Source organism: Chlamydotis macqueenii, chromosome 3, assembly GCF_036417535.1.
Source record: "Chlamydotis macqueenii isolate bChlMac1 chromosome 3, bChlMac1.mat, whole genome shotgun sequence".
NCBI lineage: Eukaryota > Metazoa > Chordata > Aves > Otidiformes > Otididae > Chlamydotis > Chlamydotis macqueenii.
The window spans coordinates 15,422,232-15,444,666 of NC_141558.1; the positions used below are offsets into that span (position 1 = coordinate 15,422,232).

The following is a 22,435-nucleotide window of genomic DNA, read 5'->3' on the forward strand; positions in this document are numbered from 1 at the left end:
GCCTGTGATACTGTTTGGTGTTGTCCCTGCTTATTTCAATTTGTGCTTATCCATTAGGCATCTCTTATTTTAGATTTGTTTTCTGGTCCAAGCTGCTGACATGCTCTTAAGCAGGTTCAATCAGATGATGTTTAAAAATTAAGTTTTGAAAATCTTCAAAAACGGAGGTGCCACATCCTCTCTGGGCAGCTTGTTCCTGCATTTGGCCATGGTGGAAAAAATGTTTCCATACACCCAGTTGCAAGTTCCCAAGTGGCAACTTGTGTCTGTTGCCTCTTGTCACACCCCTCTGCCACAGGCCTGTTACTGACTCACAGCCAGCTTCTTGTCCACCAGGAGCCTCAGATCCTTTTCCTCAAAGGCACTGTCTAGCCAGCAAGTGCCAGCCTCTCCTGGTGTGTGGTGGCGTCGTTGTTATCCATTAAGTTTCTGAAGGTACACTGTGTCCTAGCTTTTGGGTTATTAGTGAAAACATTAAACAGTATTTGTTCCAGTGTCAGTCCCTGGGGAATACCAGTGGTCACCAGCTGCCCAGCTGGACTTGATACTACTGCTCATGATAATTCTTTGAAGGTGATGCTCCAGGCAGCTTTCCACCCAACTGATTATTTGCTTACCCAGTTGCTCTGTAAGATTACTGTAGGAATCCATGTTGAATACTTTGCTGAAGTCCAGATAAACAGCATACACTGCTCGCTCCTTGGTACGGAAACAGTCATTTCATTATAGAAGACAATCAAGTTGATTTGGCACAATTTGCTTATGAACCATTTATTGAGTTATCTTTTTCTTCCTGTATTTGGAAATGGTGTCCATGGACCAGAAGTAACTGGAATTCTGGCCTGTTGTTCTGCAGATGCTCCTTCTTGCCCTTGTTGAAGATGAGCACAACACGTGCCCTTTTCCAGTTAACAGGAACCTCCCCCAGCTCCTGTGCCTTGGGTTGCCTGAGTTGCCGTGGCCTTTCAGGGGTGGTAGAGAGCAGCCTGGTAATGGTTTTGACTGGGTCCTGCACCCATCCTCAGATGGATCCTGTCAGGGTCCCTGGAGTCTGTGTCCCAAGGGACAGCAGCAAAAAAGGTATCAAGTGCCTGACTTCTGTCCCTAGGTCTCCTGCAGCTCTGAGAAGGTATGCCCACATTTACTTTTTTTTTTTCCCACTAATTTATTTATAGAAGCCTTCCTTCTTGCCCTTCACACCCTTTCATTGCTGGGATCTGAACCTGTCTTTGTGTGTGAGGATGTACACATGTATGTATATATGTTTAGGTTTTCTAGGGACAGTGTAATTCTAAATACTTCCCAGTTCAAGAGAAACGGGTTTAATCACAGTCATTCAGATATTTAGCTGCTCTTTTATGCTTCTCACAGGACGTTTTACAGTAACCAAAGTGACATAATATGCTTATTTTATTATGGTTTTGTATGGCATTTGAATATCTCACAAACACTGATAAGGTGATGTTTTTTTCCCCACTGAAGCAAAACTGAGGTCCTGTGTATTAACACAAAAAAAATATTTGTTACGGTTTGTCTGTTCAAGCTGCAATAGTTTGGAGTTTTTTCTTGGATGTCTAGTATTATGTAACATTTATTTTAAAATACAGTTCCCTCTGATATAACTTGCAATTAGCATTAAAAGCTTCTTCAATTTGATTCATAAAGCAGAGGGTATAACAACACCCCCTGACTGGAAGTTATGGCTAGATAAACAGATCAGAGGTTGAGAGATGTTGTTTTCCCCAGTTTGTGGTCAACTTGCAGAAATTTTAGATTTTTGGAATGAATTCTTCTGGTAGCAACTTCTAAAACAGGGTTCTGCACTCACCTTGATGTCTTTTAGACCTTACCTTAAGTGGATTTTAGTGACTAAACAAGTGACCATTCTTCCACGACTAAATTAGTTTTATTGATGAAGTAGTTAAAAAATCCTTCAGAAGAAATTTTCTGCTCTCTTCTGTGGCCCTTTGTGTCGCCTCCTCCTCTAAGAAAGAAGGCCAAAGATCCTAACACAGCCTACCCACGTCTTTGCAGAGCGGTTGTTTCCAATGCGAAAGTCCTGACTGATCTTGTAGGTGAAATAGCCAATTAGTATACATTTGTACACAGAACAAACTTGTTGCTTAGGGAGTAGAAAAATTAGGAATTGCAGCAGCAGATTGCAGTAGACCCTCACTTCCTCAGACTTTCTGAAGCTAGTCTCTCAAAATCTGCAGAGAGGAGGTTCCTGTCAGCCACACTTCTTTGCTGCTACTTTACTTGATACTTTTTTACAGTAAAGAAATCGATTGTTTAAGGATTGTCTTTGTCTTCCACTAGAAGGTTTTGGACTTGTTGATATAAAAACTGATTTTAATGGTGCCAACCTCCATATGCTCAGGTCAGAGGTAATTGTAGCATCACAGAATAATTCGGCTTTGAAGACCTCAGGAGGTCATCTAGGTTCAACCCCTGCTCAACGCAGCTCTTTAATGTCCATCTGAAGTGTGAATCCGGTCTCTTTCATACAGGACAGCCAGTTATGTGGGCTTGATAGGCGGGGGAAGGTTGTTTGCTTCCCTTTTTTTTTTTTTTTTTTTTTTTTTTTCTGGCAGGTATTTAAAGAATAGGAAGCTTCTTCAAATTATTTCAGATGACAATCTTGATCTTTTTCTTTCTGAGAAAAATATGGGAGATCAAACACTTCTAGTTGGACTTGTCAGGAAATCCAGCATTCTTTTCCAGTCCTAGAGGCTGAGGCTAGTGACCTCTTAAATACCTTTTTATTATTGAAGTTGGTGAGAAAAATTCAATTATGTGATAATACCACATCATGCATTTTACATATGATGGAATTATTACTTTAGTCAATCCCTAGAAGCATATATTGAGTTTCAGCAGAGATAATCTGGAAAAGTTCCTGTTCTGCTTTAAAACCTAGAGTATTGCTTTGGTAGTCCTGACACAGGAATTGGAATTGAAATAATATTTATGTTCTTTTACATATTTAAACATTTTTTAGTATTTACATATTTCAACATATTTACATAGAGTCTTATTTTATGGGAAAATGCATTACCTGTTTGAGAGACAAAATTAATAGTGAATTTGAGTGGAGTCTAGGGTCATCAGTGAAGTTTGCATCTAGGATGCACGTTGAGCTGTGGAAAAGTGTATTGTAATGTGTTTATTTGAAACTCCAAACGAGTATGATGTGATATATGAAAGGGGTGTTAAGCTATATGAGCACACACTTCTACTAAAAAAACCTAAAAAGTATTTCTTCAAACAGATTCAATAAAAATGTTTTTTCAAGTTGTGTGTCCTTTTTTGTCAATAGTAGAGAAGATCTGTATTAGCCAAGATTATGAACAGATATAGCTACTTCCAGGAATGTCACTTAGACGTAAAAATAAGGCACTTATATTTCAAGAAAATACTGTATGCTTTACTAATAAAATAAATTTAAATGATTCTAAATGATTTCCTTTATTATCAAATCCATTTCTGTGAAAAAGCCATGTTTTGGGTCTGCTTAGGGTTTTTTTTAATTAAAAAAAAATCTCCTTACTAATCAATAATGCACATATATTTTTGCAAAAATAAAAACTTATTTTTCTGATGTTGAAACTCTTTAATCCCATTTATTTTAGATATTGGTGATTGGTATAACATTTTTTTAAATGCCATTAATTTTCCTCCAGTGTAATTAAGTAGCTACTCATGCAAAGATAATCTTAAAATAGTTGTTTTGTCCGTATTACTAGACGACAGACCAAGAGTAGTTTAAGGTTGAACAGTGTCTTTTGATTTGTCATTATTTAAAATTAATTTTTACCACTTTTGTTGAGTTTTTTTCCATGTCAGTTTAATCTTTCCTGCCATCTCTTACCTGCAAGATCCCTTTCTTCCAGCAATCATTTCTACAACTATTGGCTTTTCCAGAAGTTATCAACAAAACATGTCTGTGTGTTAATATGTGAACAGCAGCTAAATGGTAGGACTCTCTCTGTTTTGACTGTTTCTATTTGACTTGAATTGTTTCTCCCCTGGAGTAGAAACAGTGCCTTTTTCTGCTACCATATGGACGTATGGATCAGCACATCCTGGTACCTGATGGATTGGTCTTGATATCTTGACCTTAAAAAAAAAAAAAAAAAAAAAAAAAAATTCATCTACGGCAATAAGTGTTCCATGTTTCTCCGTACTGCATCCAAATTCTGTATTGCAAAGTTAGACATGATTTTGATTGCTTCAGTTTTATTCATCACCTTAACTGGACTCATAGAATTACAGTGGAGTACAGCACTTATGTTTTAAAAAATATGTGATTCAGTTGATTAGAATATGCTGCTGTTATCAAATTTGAAGTTAGACAGGAGATAAGATGATAAGCAAGCTGCTATTTATTGGGTTAGCAATGTTCTAAAGAGTGATTTTAAACAGTTGCTGGTATTTTCAGTACAGAGAAATTTTGTAATCATTTGTTCTGAATCAGTGATTAGAAAAAAACAAGTTCTTTTATTATTTCTATGCTTTTAGGGGAGGAGGATGCTAGATGGTATCTTGATTTTCCTTTCAAGCCTTGTTTGCAATTCCAGTTACTGTAAAACAGATTCTTATAATTTTTATTATTTAATAAGTAGTAAAAGTATCGGGTTTTTTCGTTATTAAATTGTGTTCTTGCATCTTATTTATCCAAGACTGCTAAATAGATTAGTAAAATATATATTATAAATATATTATAATGCAACTATTTGCATTATGTGAAGGAATATATAAGAAATATGTTTATCAAAAAATAAACTCACAGTGGAATCGAGGGATAAATGACTCTGAGGGTGCACTGTGCAATGGCTAGTTGCTGAAACGAACTTCACAGCCTGAACTGTTTGAGGGTACAAAAAGATAAATAGACTCATTTTCATTATGGAGAAGCAGGACTCTTATTCAATTTGAAATAAGGATGGCCTTGTGGTCAAAACATGATTTTAAGAATAGACTGCAGAATACATCAGTCTCCTACCTCAACCACAGGTGAGCTCTCTGACCTTTTATCCGTGTTCATTGTGTTACCTCTGGTTCCTGCAGCGGTAGCCTTTGACAGCTGTGATTAGGAAAAGAGAAATTAATAAAAAGCTGTGTCTTGCATTTTTATGAAACAGCAGGTAATTACGCTTTTTCTTAGTGTTAGAGAAACAGTTCCAGGCACGGGTTTATTTTCTGTTCATTTTGTAGATAGTCTTTTTGCTGTTCTAATATCTGCTTGATTGCTTGGGAAAGCTTTCTGAACTGATGCAGAAGCGGCTTGCTGCAGGAGAGCAGCAGTCGGGATTACCAGACGGCTTTTGCGCTCCTGCTAAGGAGCTAGGCTTGCTGTTAAAGGCCTTGGAGAATTCCAATTAATAGGAAATTGTCTCTAGTGTTACTTTAACGGATTTGCAATTCTGGGCTTTTGGTGCCCATTAATTTTTTGAAAGGAATATGAGTTCTAAAATCGAAGGTATCTAAAGAACCTGGAAGCGTACAGTGACTTCTGATGAACGCAGAGCGTGCTGTGCTGCTGAATTTTCCATAGCTATAGTGATAACCGGCAAGACACGCAAGACCAGTTTCATTTTATTAAGGCTTAAGGAGAAAATACCAACAACTGATTTGGAGATGAAAATGTGCATTTTGGTAATCATTAAGTGTTAATACTTTTTTTTTTTTTTTAATGAATAATATTTTAGAGATTAAGTTGTATATTCACAGCTGCTAGCTTATTCCTCTTTCTGAGTCTTCTCGCTTTGGCTTAGTTCACTGCTTTTGTGTATTTTGTCAACTAATTTATGAAGAGTTTCCAGGTAGGCTTGGAAAGAATTTTAGAGTAGGATTCACAGCTGGAAATACTGTAATAAATACTTTTCTAACTTACAAATCTCTTGTGAAGGTGATTTCTCAGCTTCGTTGGATAGGTATATCACATCAATTCCTCACTACTGCTGTTTAGAATTTTTTTCCTAATTTGTAACCTAAATCTTAACTCTTAATTCAGCTAGTTTTTATGCTGTTTCTGAGGATGTGAGGAAATGTCCATTATCATCACTCATAACAGCATTTTATGTTCTCAGAGAAGTTGTCCTATCTCTTAGGCCAAGCTTTTTTAAAACTAAAGTCTCCAGTCTTGACAGTCTTCCCTAGCGCAAAGTGCTTATTGCTTCCCTGCTCTTCTTAACTTACCTTCAGGTTTTTTTGTCTTGTCTTTTGCAGTACTCTGCATCAGGCATTCACAAAACTGGACACAATATTCTGGTTTAGCCTATAACAATATCAGCAAATTATTTTGATCTTTATTTACAAAAGAACCTTAGTTCTCTGTGAGGTCTTATACAATGCACCTCCTGTTTATACATCCTAGATTGGACTTGTAGTCTGCTCTAACCCTGCGCCTTTTTCTGTTATCTTCCTGTTTACTCATTATTTCCATTTTCATGTTCTGTGCATTTAATTTATTTCAAAAGCATATGTTGGTGGGGATTTTCCCCCTCTTTTTGTGCTTATTCTTTGAGTTGCATCTGAATTTTTTTTTCAAACTTTTTCCTTCATTTGAGATAATTTTAAATGCAATAAAAAGCATGTGCTCAGAACTCTGAGCTTGGTATCATTTGCTGAGTTTTATTTGTTCTTAACAGGTAAGTTTCTTATTCTGTTTCTTTATTGTGGTAATGAAAATATTCTGTATAACTGGATCAGGATAAACCCAGGGGAATTTCTTTTTGACATACTCTTCCAAGTCCTGATAATTACCAAACTTCTGATAATTACCTTTTGGATATTTTTTCCATGATTTCGTATACACTATTTTTTTGTTTTTACTTTTCTAATGAGAGTGGTGAGTTCCTGTACTAAGATGCTTTGGCCATACATTCTGCCAGAAACCAGTTACATGACACTGTTTTATTTTTGAGAAGACTACAAAAGAACTTAAACCCTGGATGTTACATATTGATTTTCTAGGTGTTTAAAAGTGGATTAGTGTCTTGTTCTAAGTCCCTCTTCCCACGTATTCTGGTCTGTAGTTTGGAAAGCCCTCCCTATTTTAAGGGTGATGCTTTGATTTGCCCTTATCAGTCCTGATGACCTCTCCTGTTTCCTTGAGTTCTCAAAGAAAATTGATTAAGACAGTCTCCTTAAATATTTTAGAGTGAATTTCAGTTGATCTTGCTGTCCTCAGCACATTTCTTCATGTATAGTGATTTTCTTTAGAATTTTTTTCTGTTCTTATCTCTTGTAAATATGTCCAGATATGTAACATTAAGAAAAAAAAATTGTTAAAGAAAACGTGGAAAACTTAAGCCTGCTATGCATTCTTTGCCTTTAATGGACTTTTATTTTAATCATTCTTATGTAAAATATCTTCCATTATTTCCTCTCTCCCTTGTAAACTACAACTCATTACACACCTTTGCCTTTCTGATCCTTGTTGATGAGCTTTTGCTGTTACATAGTGTTGTTCCTTAAAGTTCTTCTTGTTGCATCTTGAACAATTTTGTGATTATTCTTCTGTTAGTATTTAAGGATAAATTATGTTTGGTCTGTTCTCGTCCTGTCATTACAATGTAACTGTTTGACACTGTGGCTTTCAAATAGCAAGGTAAATTGTATAAAACCATTAAAATGTGGGTGTAGGGTGTAGCCAATGAGATGACGGTCCTTGAGGATTATTGCTTCTATGGTGAAGAAAAACTTGCATTTATTCAGTAGCAGAGAACATTAAAATAATTTCAGTAACTTAAATCGTTTCAGTATTTGTTTACTTTCATATACAGAAATCAGATTGTAAGTAAAACCTGTTGTTAAGTATTTGCATTCTTATTTGTGGACAGCAGCTGCTTTTAGGTTTCAAAACTGTACATACTCAATACTTTAAAAATGTAAATTTATTAATTAATGTAGGGACTGTTAAAGAACTTCTAGAATAGCAAGACCTCCCAACAGTAAATGTTGGCTGTGTTATCATGCCCTGAATTATTCCTTCACATACTAATTATTCCTTCACATACTAATTATGTTTAAGTAAGAGAAAAATGAATTGCAACGTATCCTAATGATCACTGAGTAGGACAAGCTTAGAAAACCTGGTCTAGTCGGAGATGTCCCTGCTCCTTGCAGGGGGGTTGGACTAGATGATCTTTGGAGGTCCCTTCCAACCCTAACCATTCTATGATTCTATGATTTGTCTTGCATGTGACCTTTCTGTTGTTTTTTTGTATTGAATGCTTTTACTGAGCTGTTCTCCTTGTTTCCAAGGGTAGTTTCTATGATATGGAAAGAAGTAATTGTTCAGGAAAGACTGGAATTATTTAAGAGTCTATTTGGCATATGGAGGAATATAGTGGAGGTTTAATCCTAGTGAAATCGATAGATGGTCACCTCCTGTGTGCATAGATCTAGGAAGTTCTGTCTTAAAAAACATGTAGGTCAAGGTAGAAAAGTGTAATCTGAAGTTACAGACTTTTCTATCCTTACTTTCCGCTGCAGCATATTTTATTAAATGTTGTTTGAGAATTTGGAAGGGGAAAGTGATACTGTTGTATTACTAGTAATACTGTTTTCTTCTATGTAATGGTTTAATGAAGTTTTACTGTTTTTCCTCATCATGAAAGTGAGGAATAAATCGAAGTAGCCAAAGCTGTTGTGACAGCCTGTGGAGTTTACATGTACATATCAATATTAGACAGGTTCAAATAGCTATTTTAATCTCAGAAATTTATATCAACACAGCATGGTTTAGTTTGGTGACAGCTTCAGTGGAATTGTGTGGAATTAACGTTGACCATGCTATTTAGAAGCTACTTTTTCCTTTTACTGCTCCTTTTGTCAGAGACAAATATAAACATTTAGTTCCCTTTTCTCCTGAGCTTTTCTTGCCTGTGTTTTCTTTGGTTCAGTCAGGTCTGTAACACTACAAGCTGCTTGCTGGGAAAGCCAAGCTCCGTGTTGTCCCTAGAGGTGGCAGCTGCTGCCAGAGCAGCCAGGAGCTCTTCTCTTGGTGTAAGAGGGTGTTGCAAAAATAGCAAATTAGAACTTTTCTCTTGGAAAACAATCTGTGGATAACATGTTGGCATGTTTGCCGTGAGCAAAAGGCTTTTGATGGGGGCAGAGCTGTCTTTGCCACCAGTGCATTTGTTTGGAAGCTGCTATTTTTGGCCTGTTAGCTTCTGAGCCTTTTGTAATGGCAGAAAGAGGAAGCGAACAGTGAAATCACTTTAAAAACATATTTCCTGGTTGAAGTGACTTATCTGTGAGGCCTAGACAGAGGAGATGTCACTTCCTGGATTACTTCTCTTCAGTTTGAACGGTCTGTTTTACTGTGTAATCTTTTGACCTTTTTGAGCTTCTTAATCATAGTGCAATTTTTGTGTTAAGTAATGTAAACTAGGCCTTTTATGAAAATGTAAAGCTTTAAGGAAACACCTTTTGACAAAATGCTAATGTGAAAGACAAGCCTTTCATAAATTACATGTTCATACGAACTTGAAATCCCTTACCTTAAATTTATGTTCAAGAGCTTAAAATCTTGTCTTTAAAACAGTATGATAATAAGATTTGTTAGTAGGGATAGAAAAACTTGACACACTTTCTGTTCCTCGTGATGATACTAATCGTTTCTCTTTGACACCAGCTGTAGCTGACTGTCCTCAAGAGTTAGGACACTTCCAGACAGTCAAGGAGAGGCAGTCGCACTGTTCTCAAATTTCTGTTCATTAATAGCTACTTGTGAAAATTGTTACCAGAAGTCCATGAAAAGGAGGCAGAAAGAGCTAATTAAAAAATTAGCTGCAAATATGGTTCTCAGATTTTATAGCCCACAAAAAGGCTGTGGAATCAGAATGACCCAGGGGGGAAAAAACAGTGACATCTGAAATGATAATACACAGCTCCATTTGAATTTGAAGTTATGGTTGTTTTGGACCTCGTAATCCAACTTTACTAAAATGTCTGTTGAGAGTGATAACTTTATTCTCTTCCCTGACTTTGTGCATAAGATATAAGTAGAGCACACTACAAATGTTTTACTTGGTCAACTTTTGAAATCTCTTTGCATGAAAAACATTAAAATATCAGGTGACCTCACCTCTCTCCCCCCTAAAAATATGAATAACAAAACTATGCCTTATTGATTTGTGTCAGCACAAAATGCTTTTACATCTTAAAATATCTACCCAGTTGTTAGTGATCGTTAAAATATTGTTTCAATAGCAATGAAAGGATAATGTAAAAGGAGTGATAAATAAGCTATTAGACTGTGAAGAGAGAAATAGAGTAAGAAGGTGCTCAGAGCTCTAAAGAACTAGTTTTTGTTTTTGAATCTGTGCAGTAGAAATGGGGACTGTAAGTAATCAGAAAAAATATATTCCAGACCAATTGTGAAACTCTAATTGGATTAAGGGATTCTAAAGAGTAAGAAAGGCTCTTTGATACTGTAAATTGATACTGTGATCTACAGTCATGTATTAATTCAGTTATATTGCAAATATATCAGTGAAGGTGTAGCTTCAAGTCGTATTTGATGTTGGAGGTAGGTGTTGTGTGTAGACTACCCACTAACTGGAATTAAGACTTCATTGTGCTAGGTGAGATCATAAAAGATGGCCCAGCTGTTTTCCATCAGGGCATACAGTGTGGTCCATTTCTACACGTAACAAGATGAAGATCCATATTTCTGCTGACACACTGTGCTACAGAATGAGATATCCTTTTTTGGGAGGCAGCGTTGGCTAAATAAAGACTTTAGTATTACAGATTCTATTATGTTATTTTGCAGGAAATCACCTCAAGTCAGAGTACTTTCCGTTGGATTTGTCCAGGTTATCGGGCAGTTCCTGTGCAATTCATGCAGTGACTAATCCATAAGTATTTAACAACTTTGCTACTTTGGTTTAGTTTTATTGTATCTTTTGTAAAAATGTCATCATAACAATAGGTGCTAAGTCTTCTGTCCCTCTGAAAGATGAGTACGATGTCCTACTGCCATCGCTCCTTTATCCTGAATGGGTCTTGCAGGAACAGTTATGGTCAAGGCTAAAATAATGCCTCTAAGTATCATTTTTAAAGTAACTAATGACTGATACTGTCTCGTCTTCATTGACTTCCCTTTTTCCTTGTTAACACTGTGTCTTATGTTTCTTTTTGTAAGGAAGTACTAAAACATGATGTATAAGACCTTCATGGCACAGTTCATGTTACAGAGATTCAAGAGTAAAATTCCCTCCTCTTCATTCCCTCCTATCAGGTACTTACGCAAACTGATGAGTCTTCTCTTCTCCAAGCTGAAAAGTCTCAGCTCTCTGAGCCTTTCCTCTTAACAGAGATGCTCTGGTGCCTTAATCCTTGATGGCCCTTTGCTGGACTCGCTCCAGTAAGTCCCTGTCTTTCTGGGTTTGAGGAGTCCAGGAGTGGACACCACACTCCAGGTGTGGCCTTCCTTACCAGTATTGAGTAGAGAGGAAGGATCACCTTCCTCTACTTGCTGACAATGCTTTTCCTGCTGCAGCCAAGGATACTGTTGGCCCTTTTTTCCTGTGAGGGTGCATTGCTGGGTCGTGATCAGCTTGCTATCCACCAGGACTCTCATGTCCTTCTTTGCAGAGCTGCTTTTGAGTTTGTCAGGCCTCAGCCTGTACCTGGTGCCTGGATGTACCTTCCCAGATGCAGGACCTGGCCTTTCCCCTTGTTGAACTTTGCAGTAGTCCACTTCTCCTGTGGACAGCCTTTAAGCAAGTCCTGTTTTCCATACAGTCTAGTGGCTGCTACTGGTACTTCCCAAGAAACTTTCATTTGTTAGGACATTAAAAAAAAATAATATTGCAATCAAATCTCTTAATTTTTAAAATCTATCTAATAATTAATGGGGTTTTTCTTTGTGTTGAAAAGTGACATCTCCACAGATAAGGAGGACCGTCTGGCATTCAAAATGTATTTAATAATTTCAGGCCTTGCCTTTAACTCCGTCCAGGTAGATATTTTATTAGAACTAATATAACAATTTCAGTGAAATTTGCAACAGAAATGATCCCTTCCCAGATATATAGAGAAAAAAAGTTGTTAGCTATAGCCTCAGTTATTTAGATGACTGAAAAGCTGTCTGGTTCTATTGGCTGCCTCTTAATAAATGTGATGTGGTCTCTGACTTAAATCTCCATGATTCTCTGTCAAGGCTCAAAAACCTGAAGAAACAATCTCAGGATTTTGTTCTTAGAAAAATGAACAAAATTACAAGTTCAGGCAGGACTCTGGAGAATGAATGGAGTCTCTGGCTCTTATGATCTGAAACTATTTTTTATTTCTATTTGTCCTTGCGTAACTGGAAAAGGCTCTGTGTTTTGAAGAGTAATTTTTGAAGTTTTTCTAGGTTGCTGGAAGGTGGAATTGAGTTAAATCTTGTCACAGGCACTTAAAATACTATTTTTAGTTTAGATTTTGGTGATCTCATCCCATGCCATTTTAAGGGGTCTCAATAGTTTTCTGTGGAGGCATTGATAATTGATAGCAGAACAGCATGTAGTGTTCTGGCTTGTCTTCTGTTGAGTTGCTTAGAAAAAGTAATCTAGTCTCATGAGCTTGAATTATGTGGTGAATTGTCGTCTTAAGTTCAGGTCATGTCTTGCTTCCAAGAAGAAAATGTGCGGTTGATTTTTTTAATATCCAGAATTAGAAGGTAGAAAGAATGTGATCAAGGCAATAATATAGATAATATAAAGTTTTTGAATATGCAGGAAAAGTGTCATGGAAATTAGAAAAAAAGATTGACTGAACTGAGTATCTTAAATCAGTGTTAAATGAGTAAGATTACTTGCTGGGTAAGATTAAAACTACTACTCCAGTTTACGTTCCAGTGGCACTAATCAGTGGTAACATATCCGTACTGTTTATAGACCAACTTGGAGCCAGTCAGCATGTCTTAGCTCCGTTGCAGTGACTGGTTTATAAACATACTTGAGAGCTTGTTTGATTTGCCTGCTAGGAATGTAATGCATACTTGAATGATGTATAATCAGTCTCAGTGTAGTTGTTTTAAGAAAATTGTTAATTGTAATTTTAGAACTCAATTAACTTATTTTTATTTCTTTTCAGGATGGTTTGAATTCTTTGGTCCTTGATCTGGATTATCCAGCGCTGAGGAAGAACAAGAACATCGATAATTTCTTAAATAGATGTAAGTTGCAAGTGGCCCTTAAACAATGGCATTGTTGTGATCTCAGTCATAGGAAGCTGAGTTGTCAGAAGTGCACTGCTAATTTTAATTTCTCTAATTTTTATAACTGTGCTTCTGTATTCAGAAGGCTATGGAGGACCATTTATTGCTGAAAATATGTTGGAAAATACCAGCTCTGGATTGTGATTTTTCCAACTACAGTTGGAAAAACCCTTTTATGTTATATTTTATCTTAAGTATGTGCTGCAACATAATTTGCAAAGCATATCCTAGTTATTATTCTTTAGGAATTGATTACTCAAAATGTCAACATTGTGTATACAGACTTACTTAATCTAACAGAGAAGCCTTCTGTTGATTTTTAAAACTAAATTATTGCACCTTAAAATCTGTTGGTACATTTTTGAACCTTTATGTAAATTTTTGTGATTCTTGCCAAATCCATTTAGACAGGATCTTGGAGTTTATTGTGCATATGAAAATCTAAGACACTTACATCGGAGTAGCTGTATTTTGTCTTTTTAAAGTGTTTTCTATCCATGTATATAAACAATTTCTTTGTAATGTAAAAATAGTGGATTATTTGCTTTAAAATGTTGAGGAAGCCTTCTCGGAACAGCTATATTTTGTAGGGAGCTTATTTCAATTTTTTTTTTTTTTTTTAAAAGCCTTTTCTATTGCATATGTTAAGGCTACTGCAGATGCAGTCTTATCAGCCGCTCCTCTTTTGATTCTTTACTGGTAAGAGCTATGTCTGTCTGCCCGTTGTTGCTCTGGTACTCCTTTGAATATCCACTCATGCTACTCAGTTGAATTGTGGCTGGTGTAGCCATTTGTGGTGAGTTCTTATGTTTGGAATTTGTGCTTCTCTGTGAGTTTTAGCAAAGCCCCATAGCTGGACATACAGCTTTACAGTTGACAGCAGAGTCTCATTTGGAGAAGTCAATGAACACAGAATAAATAAGAAACAGCAGATTAGAAATTATAGAATGGTTTGGGTTGGAAGGGACCTTTAAGATCATCTAGTCCAACCCCCCTGCCATGAGCAGGGACACCTTGCACTAGACCAGGTCACTCAAAGCCCCATCCAACTTAGCCTTGAACACTTCCAGGGATGGGGCATCCATAGCTTCTCTGGGCAACCTGTTCCAGCGCCTCACCACCCTCATAGTGAAGAATTTCTTAGATCTGATCTAAATCTTTCAGTTTAAAGCCATTACCCCTTCTCCTGTCGTTACATGCCCTTGTCAAAAGCTCCTCCCCATCATTCTCATAAGCCTCCTTTAGGTACTGGAAGGACACTATAAGGTCTCCCCGGAGCTTTCTCCTTTCTCCTCTCCAGGCTGAACAGTCCCAACTCTCTCAGCCTGTCCTCATAGCAGAGGTACTCGAGCCCTCTGATCATCTTTGCGGCCCTTCTCTGGACCCTATTCAACAGGTCCACATCCTTCTGTTGGGGGCTCCAGAGCCTTCCTTCCTCTCCAGGAAGGAGAGGCGTACTATGGGATTCTTCTCAGTTTGCATTCAAAGGAATTCAAGCAGGTATTTATGACAGGGGCAGGAACAGCATTTTAAGTAATTTTGCACATTTGCAAATGTGCATTATAAGTGTGATGTGAGGGAAAAGCCCTGTCTACAGCAAATACAAAAGTGACCTAAATGACAGTATCAGTAACTTCTACGAGCTCTTCAGATTCACCTTTACATTACAATACTATTTTTGCAGTGGGACAAAAATAGAAACCTTTTTCTAATCAGAAGACCAGTATCTGCTGGTATCTGACCATTAGAAATTACAACTATGGGAAAACAAGTTTAACCTTGAAAACAGCTTTTTTTTTTTTTTTCGCAGCCCCTGAAACATTCTTGCTGTCTGTCTTCCCTTTTCTGACAGTTGTTGCTCCTTCTACTTTAGCTTCTCTCCCATTGTTGTAGTAAGTATTATTAAGCATCTGATGTGGCCTGCAGGTTATCAGCAATGGCAGAAATCCAAAAATATACTTTGGTTCACAATTTTATTACTGCCTTTTTAAAAAATCAGCTGACAGTTTACAGTTGAAATAACCAGAAATAGCCAGTTAAAGAAAATTCTGAGATGTATTACAAAAAAAATTCACAGTGGTTAATTAAGAGTTCAGGGGTGCACTTCATCCTTACCTGCTGAACTTTAAAAAAAGCATGTAAGAGCTGGCTGGTTTGGCTTGCGCATTGTGAGGCCATGCATCTCTTAAGAATCACTGATGTAACTTCTCTCCCATTTCTGTGCTGCCTGGGAGAGAATGAAAAATAGTGCTACATATCCTTTGGGATTTACACTTAAAAAAATATTTGTGAAATGATAATTTTGTAAACATTTGAAGCTGGTAATAGTTTGACATTGCAACTGAAAGAATCAGTCCTGCCACAGCGAGTTTGGTTTATTATGAGCCAGATGGGGAAGCTGAGCAGAATTAATGCAAAGTGTGAGGGACTTGGTTTGTTTGTTGCTTTTTGTTAAAACTAATCAGGCTAAAAAAAAAAGCAAAGGCCAGTTCCTGATGTTCATTTTGCTTCAGCAATATTTATGCCAGCACCAAGGAATCTGCTCGGGTGTGCAACAAACCAGAACAATTCAGTTCTTACTGGCATTGCCATTTTATGCAATTTAAAGTTATTGAACCCATATCACATGTGTTTTTGGAAACTATTCTGAGGGTAGCAAGTATCCATGGAGAGGAAGAGCATGCACATTCTTGCTGAAGCCTCTCGCTACCATGGACTTGGAAGAAGAGTTGGGAATAGTATTAAAAATTTATGGAACTGTAAGTTGTTGCTCTCTTCGGTTAAGGAAGAGTGAGTTCTTGTCTCTTCTGATTTTTCTCAGCATCTGAAGAGCTGTAGCAAATGCTTAGATGAGAATTGTTATCAAAAGGTTCTGACAGACTCTGGTGAGCGGTCTGTGCCAGAAGCACACCTCCAGGCTTCCTGAGGTAACCTCAGAGGGGTGGCAAGGCCATCTTGTGCGTTGGCACTCTACCGTGCAAAGTGAAGCAGCTGAGGCAGAGTAGTTGCTTCTGACTGTTTTAATCCGTATTACACAAGTCTTCAAAAACTGTTGAGAACGCTGTGGTAATCATCACACTTTCAGTTCATTTAATAACTTAGTTCTTCCACAATAACACTTAGAGAAGAAAATTTATTTTCTACTATATTCCCAGCTTGTTTCACAAAGCTACAATTTATCAATTGTCCATACTACAGGAGTTTGGTATATCCCATTTCTGTGACTGCTTTGCAGAAGCAGCCTCTTCACGTCTTTAATATGCAAGAAACTTTTTCATTGTCTGCTTTCCCTTACTATGTTAATTTCTTACCACTTTTTCCAAGGCATTGTACCAAAGTAGAGCATGTATTTATTGTAAGAGGCACATAAGTATCTCTTACAAAAGTACAGCCATTCCTTTTCAGTCTTCTGTATTGCTTTAATAAATTGTTAGGAGTCTGGTTAAATTGCTGCTTTTTTTGGAGTATTCATGGGACAGGAAAGCATAACGTACTATTTAATACCCAAAACAATGAGAGGAGTCTCATAGTCCTCAGAGCAAAAACTAGCTTGCTTGTTTTAGAAAACAAGCTTAAGCTTTCCAGCATGGGCTTGGTTTAACAAATGTTTCTTGGTCTTTTCTTTTCCTATTCTATCATCTAGGCTATGACAACAGGTTGAGTAAATTTTTCCAAGTCACTTTTTCTGCCATCTCAGATTTGACAAGTATTGATTCATGTCTTAGAGTCTTGTGCCTTTTTTGTGGTCTCCCGTGCAGGTACTGTATAACCTGTTAGCTGCTTTAACTTTCTGTGAGCAGAAATAATTAAGCAACAATGTTAAGCAACAGTTAAAAATATTTAATTATTTATGATCTTACCATCAGGAATAGAAGGGCATGGAGAATGGATTTTTGGGGAAGTCCAAATAGCAGCAGCGGGAGTGGTGCCATCACAGGCCTGGGACAATCCAGAAGCTTTGACTCCCTGAACAGATCAGTGACTTCCTATGCGTTATCCGACATAACTCAAAAATTGGAAATCTCCATTGTTAAAATGATTGCTGATGTTTTGGAGGATGGCAAACTTCTATAGTGTAATGACAATGGACATATTTACAGTAGAAGGAACTTTTAGCACAAATGTGTCACTCATGCAGCGACTTTGCTAACCTCCTAGATAAACTTCCCAGAAATTTGCTTTTGCCATTTTCTTTTCCCAGTAGACACTGTTTACTTAGAAGATTTATCTGTTAAGATGAACTTCTTGCAAAAGTAGTAGTTCTAGTTCCCTTATGTTTTGTTATGTCGCTTGAAGTTGCTGAATCAAATGCCAGCCATGCCGTTACCAACAGAAATGCGTTGTCTGTTATGGTGTTCATGCCTAGGGTGGCTTTAATTCTCTGTACCCCATACTTCCTGTCAGTGACAGAGAGGAAATGTCAGAACTCAAGAAGAATCTGAGAAATTCAGTGCACTGTAGAACTTACATTGAGTTAAAGAGCTAACTGCGCCTCTGATTTTCTCTTGGCTTCTTTAAGGCCACTCCTGGTCGGGTCTTTGCAGTCATCTCAGCAGGTTGGGCTCCAGTTCCATTCTTAATGATATTGTTCTGGTAAGAGTAGTGATGGGAGAGGTATCAAATAAGCAACTTTTCCCAAGCAAACATGAGTCAGAGCCACAATGTTTAAGACAGAATATCTTAGATGTATAAACAAGTTCTAGGTCAGTGTTATTAACCACTTTTCCATTTGAGTACTTGGTAGATACAAAGCAATTGACTTCTGCCATCAGGCTTACTCACAGTCAGGGATGTGTCCTCTGCAAATCAGAGGACTGCTGCTTTCTGTTTCCCTATCTTCTGCTCCTTTCCTCTGTGCAAGACAAAATACTTCTTGTGTCCCCCTCTCTTTTCTCTGGAAGGAAAACCACTAACCTGTCTGAAGCTGTGCCTTCTAGTTTCTTCTGTTTCTGCAAGGTGTCCAGCAACTTCTTGTTCCTCACACACCTTTGACCAGATATTATGTATGTACCTCTAATTACTTCAGTCTTTCTGTTGTGCTTTTTGTTTGGTTTTGGGCGGGTGTGGGATTGCAGCACTTCCTGGCTGTACTTCAGTTTGACTTCTGGCTAGACTTTTGCCTAGGGCAGCAACTTTTGACTTAATCTACTCCATAGCAGCACTCATTGACTGAATGTGTCTGGTCTGTGGGGATAAAATTGCACTCCCTTGCATTTTTGTTCCTCATATATAAACACCCCAGAACTGCCTGATACACGTTCTTTTTAACTTTTAAGAAAATAACCTGAATATGAACTGATTTTTTAGTGTTGTGGGTTTGTTTTGTTTTGTTTTTTTTTTTCCTTAAAAAGCAGGAAAGCTTGCTTTTCTTCTCCTCCCCATCCCTGTTTACTCTTCTAGTCAGGTATTTGTTCCATTTTCACAAGCACTTGTAACCTTCAGCCACATTCTTGCTGCCAGCTGTCAGTGACTGATCCGAACACTCTGCCCTTTCAGAAAGCGAAGCTTCATTTGTTTAAAGGTTATAGTGCTATTTTCCAGTAGTAAATCAAAAGCTGTCTTTAAACACTCTTGCTATCCAGCATTCCTGATCTTTCTTGTGTTAAAGAGAAACCTAAGTCATAGGTGATGACATTCCCACATTTTAGGAGTTCTACTCAAATGTCACAATATTTTTATAAGATTCCATTATATTCTGGGGCTGGACAGTCCATTTAATATCTTCCTTTAAGCCTGACATTTTTCTTCTGCTGGGCTTTATGCTGTTGCAAATTCATGAGACTGTGCATACAGATACCACAAATCTACAAACTCATCTATGTGATACCTTCTGAAAATTCAGTCCTATTAAAAGCGTAGTGTTGGAAAGGTCTCCTGCACCTTGAATTAGATCATGTTATGCAATACGTGAACTAAATCATATATATCAAGCATGTTGCAATTATGACATTGCTTTGGGATTTCTCTGGGCTTGCCTTCTGGCAGCTTGTTTTTTGTTTCAGGTTAGTTCCATGCTTTAGATATCTGTTCCATATCTGTTAAATTTTATCACAAAATAGACAATCCATCTGTATAACTGGTACCTTCGCAAAACCTGCATCCCTAGGTGATGCTTACTATTTTTAACTGACATTATTTAATTTTCTAGTAGAGCAAGTAGGATTTCTCTATCCTCAGTATTTCACAAGGGGGATAAAACTGTTAACTCCTCGGTTGTTGGTATCTCATTTGCTTACTTCATATATTGTTGAGTTTTTCATTGTTTAACTGCAGTGTTTAATGCTTAAACAGTTTCACTGGAATTGTATTAAAATTATTTATAATTTCTGTATTACATTTTGAACACAGAGGTATTCCTATGAGTTTCTGACCAATAATGGAGCTATGTAAAACTATATCTCACTCTCACAACATGTTTAAATCCTTGCCATCTCATCTCATGCGTCTGAAAGCATGTGAAACATCTCAAAAATATTTAAAAATAAATTCATGTGATTTCCTTCCCTTGTGAGACGTAATGTTGTGTTCAAATATATAATTGCGCATTCTCTCTGACATGAAATTTGTTGGTATTCTTTCTCTACTGCTGCTTCTTGTGAATTTGCATTTTTCCTCCTTGTCTTGGGCCAAAGCTTCTGGTTTGCAATTAAGTAAGTTTCCAAGCACAGTCTTACCTTCTCAAACTGCAAAATTAGTTCATGTCGTGAATGAAATAATGAATTTGATGTCGGTGAAGCACTGTTACTGTCCTGTGCTTTCAGTCAAATCTTTCATGATTCCCTGTAGAAAACAGCCTCAGCAGTCTCTCAACTGCTTTTCCTCCAGATTTCTTTCACAGTCTTATTGATACACTGAATGCAGCAAATTTGTCTACTTCTGAGGTTTTAGTTGCCTTTGTCCTTACAACTTTACTAGCAGGCTCTTTCCCCTGATTTTTCTTAACTTTTTTTTTTTTTTTTAATCTCTCCCCTTACCCTGCATACCTAATCTTTTCCTCAGAGGAAGAAACTTTTAGTTGCATTTTTGTATTCCACAGGTTAAGGAGGGACTTCTGGAGATCAACTGGTCCAGCTCTCTGCTCAAGGCCAAACCAATTTAGATGTTAGATCAGGTTGTTCAGGTTCTTGAGCAGTTGAAATTTGAGAATTTTTGAGGCAGAGATTTTGCAGCTCAGCTGGACAGTCTGCTCCATTCTCCAATTCTAGGGATTCTTTTCCTACAAAGGAGGATTTCTGATGTTCCAATTTGTCTGTTGCATCTTGCCCTTTCACTTTGCATCACTTAGAAGTAAAACCTGCTTTCAGCTTCTCTTGAGGCCAGCCATTTAGACTTCCCGAAGCTGGACAATTCCGGTTCTCTCAGCTTTTCCATAAGCGTCACGTGGTCCCACCCTCTAAGAGTCTTAGTGGCCTTCCATTAAGGTAGGGAGTGTTTTGGGTTTTTTCTGGCACTGAGGAGCCCAAAACTAGACATAACATTCCAGATGTGGTCTCACAAGTGACAAACAGAGGGGAAAAATCACTTCCATCAACCCACTGGCTATGCATTTACCAATGCAGCCTTGTATGCAGCCTGTGAAAAGGCTTGCTGCTTTTTCCTCTTCGTTCATCTTGTCCACCAGGGCTCTCAGGTCCTCTTTTTTCAGGGGTGCCTTCTAGCTACCGAGTGCCATCCTGTACTGTTCTGTGCTGTAGTTCCGTCCCAGTGACCGGATTCTGCATTTGCCTTTGTTGAACTGTGTTAGGTTTTGTCCGCTCATTTACAGATCCTGCCTGGGTCCCTTTTAGGAGCAGCCCTGCCCTCTGGTGTATCAGGTTTGAACTTTGAACTGCTGACAGTAACTCCAGCAAGTTTTCCACCCACCTTTTAACTTCTTTCTGCAATCCACGTCAGCCTAGTTTGGCTACAAAGATACTTTGAGATACTATGTTGAAAGTCATGTTAGAGTCAAGGACGGGAAATGTGTACTGCTCTCCAAGACAGACAACTCAACATGGAGGGCAATCAGGTTAATCAAACACAGTTTGTCCTTTTTAGATTCATTCTGGCTGTTTCCATCCTTTCTTGTCCATGAAGTGCTTGGAAGTAGATTCCAGAAGGATTTGCTCCATGATCATTGTGGGCAGTGAGGTTAGGCTGTTGTTCCACCCTGTAGCTTTCTGGATCCTCCTTGTGGGTCTTCTAGAACACAGATATGATATTTGCCCTTTACCAGTCATCAGGAGCCTCCCCAAGTTGCCATGAAGTTGTGACAGAGCATAGTCTGGTAGGCGTGTTGACTGGCTCCTTCAGCACACTCAGATGCATCGTGTGTCATCTCATGGCCCGGTCTATGTCAAGTTTGCTTTATTGGTCCTTAACTCTGACTTCCTCTTCAGTGAGACTTCCCTGCCCCACACCCTGCTGTTAGCTTTGGGGAGCTGGGAGGCCTGTGAGCTGAGCTTGCCATTGGAGTCTGAGGCAAAAAAAACGTTGAGTACCTTGATCTTCTCCATGTTCTTTGGCACTAGATCCAGTAGCCCACTGAGAGCAGTGGGCCCACATTTGCCTTGTTCCTTCTTTTATTGCCAGTTTTTTTGTAAAGCTCTTGTTTTCCCTTCTTGTTCCCCTTCCGTTCCCTGGCTAGTTTCAACTCCAGCTGAGCCTGGCTTTCCCAATTCCATCCTTGCATGCTGGGGAGGTTCCTGCTGGGTAGCCCGTCCCCGCTTCCATATTCCAAACCTTCACTTGTGCCTGAGTTGAGGCTGAGATTGCCTATTCAGCCAAACTGGCTGTCTGCCATGCCTGCTCAATTCCTAGCTAACTAGAACAGGCTGTTCTTGTGCTATGAACATGTCATCTTTGAAGATCAACCCACTCTTCTGCCCTCCACAGCAGCTTCCCACGGGATCCTGCCTGTGAGTTCCCTGAACAAGCCATAGTCTGTTGTCTTGAAGTCTAAGGTCTGCTATTTTCCTTCCTCAGCTCTCTCAGGGTCTTAATTTCCACCATTGTATGGTTACTTCAGCCAAGTCTGACAGAGACTTCGTCATCCTTGGACAGTTCTTTCTTGGTTTTGAGTAATAGATTGGAGTATCTCCCTGATTGGGCTTGTGGCACACTTGGGTCAAAAGAAATGTTCTTGATGATCAGGAATCTCTTGGATTGCTTGTACCCTGCCAGCTTGCCCTTCATGTATATGTAGGAATGGTTCAACTATTTACTAGATGTTCA

The 22,435-nt window shown here is 38.2% G+C and overlaps 1 protein-coding gene across 3 annotated transcripts in view; it reads left to right on the forward strand.

Moving 5' to 3' along the window:
* ROCK2 (Rho associated coiled-coil containing protein kinase 2) overlaps positions 1-22,435 on the forward strand; it is a 99,778-nt gene that overhangs the window by 27,720 nt on the left and 49,623 nt on the right. For all 3 annotated transcript variants that reach the window (XM_086745970.1, XM_086745972.1, XM_086745973.1), the window contains exon 2: positions 13,099-13,180. In XM_086745970.1, coding sequence (XP_086602096.1) covers positions 13,099-13,180 — 82 coding nt within the window. The remainder of the gene's footprint in view (positions 1-13,098; positions 13,181-22,435) is intronic.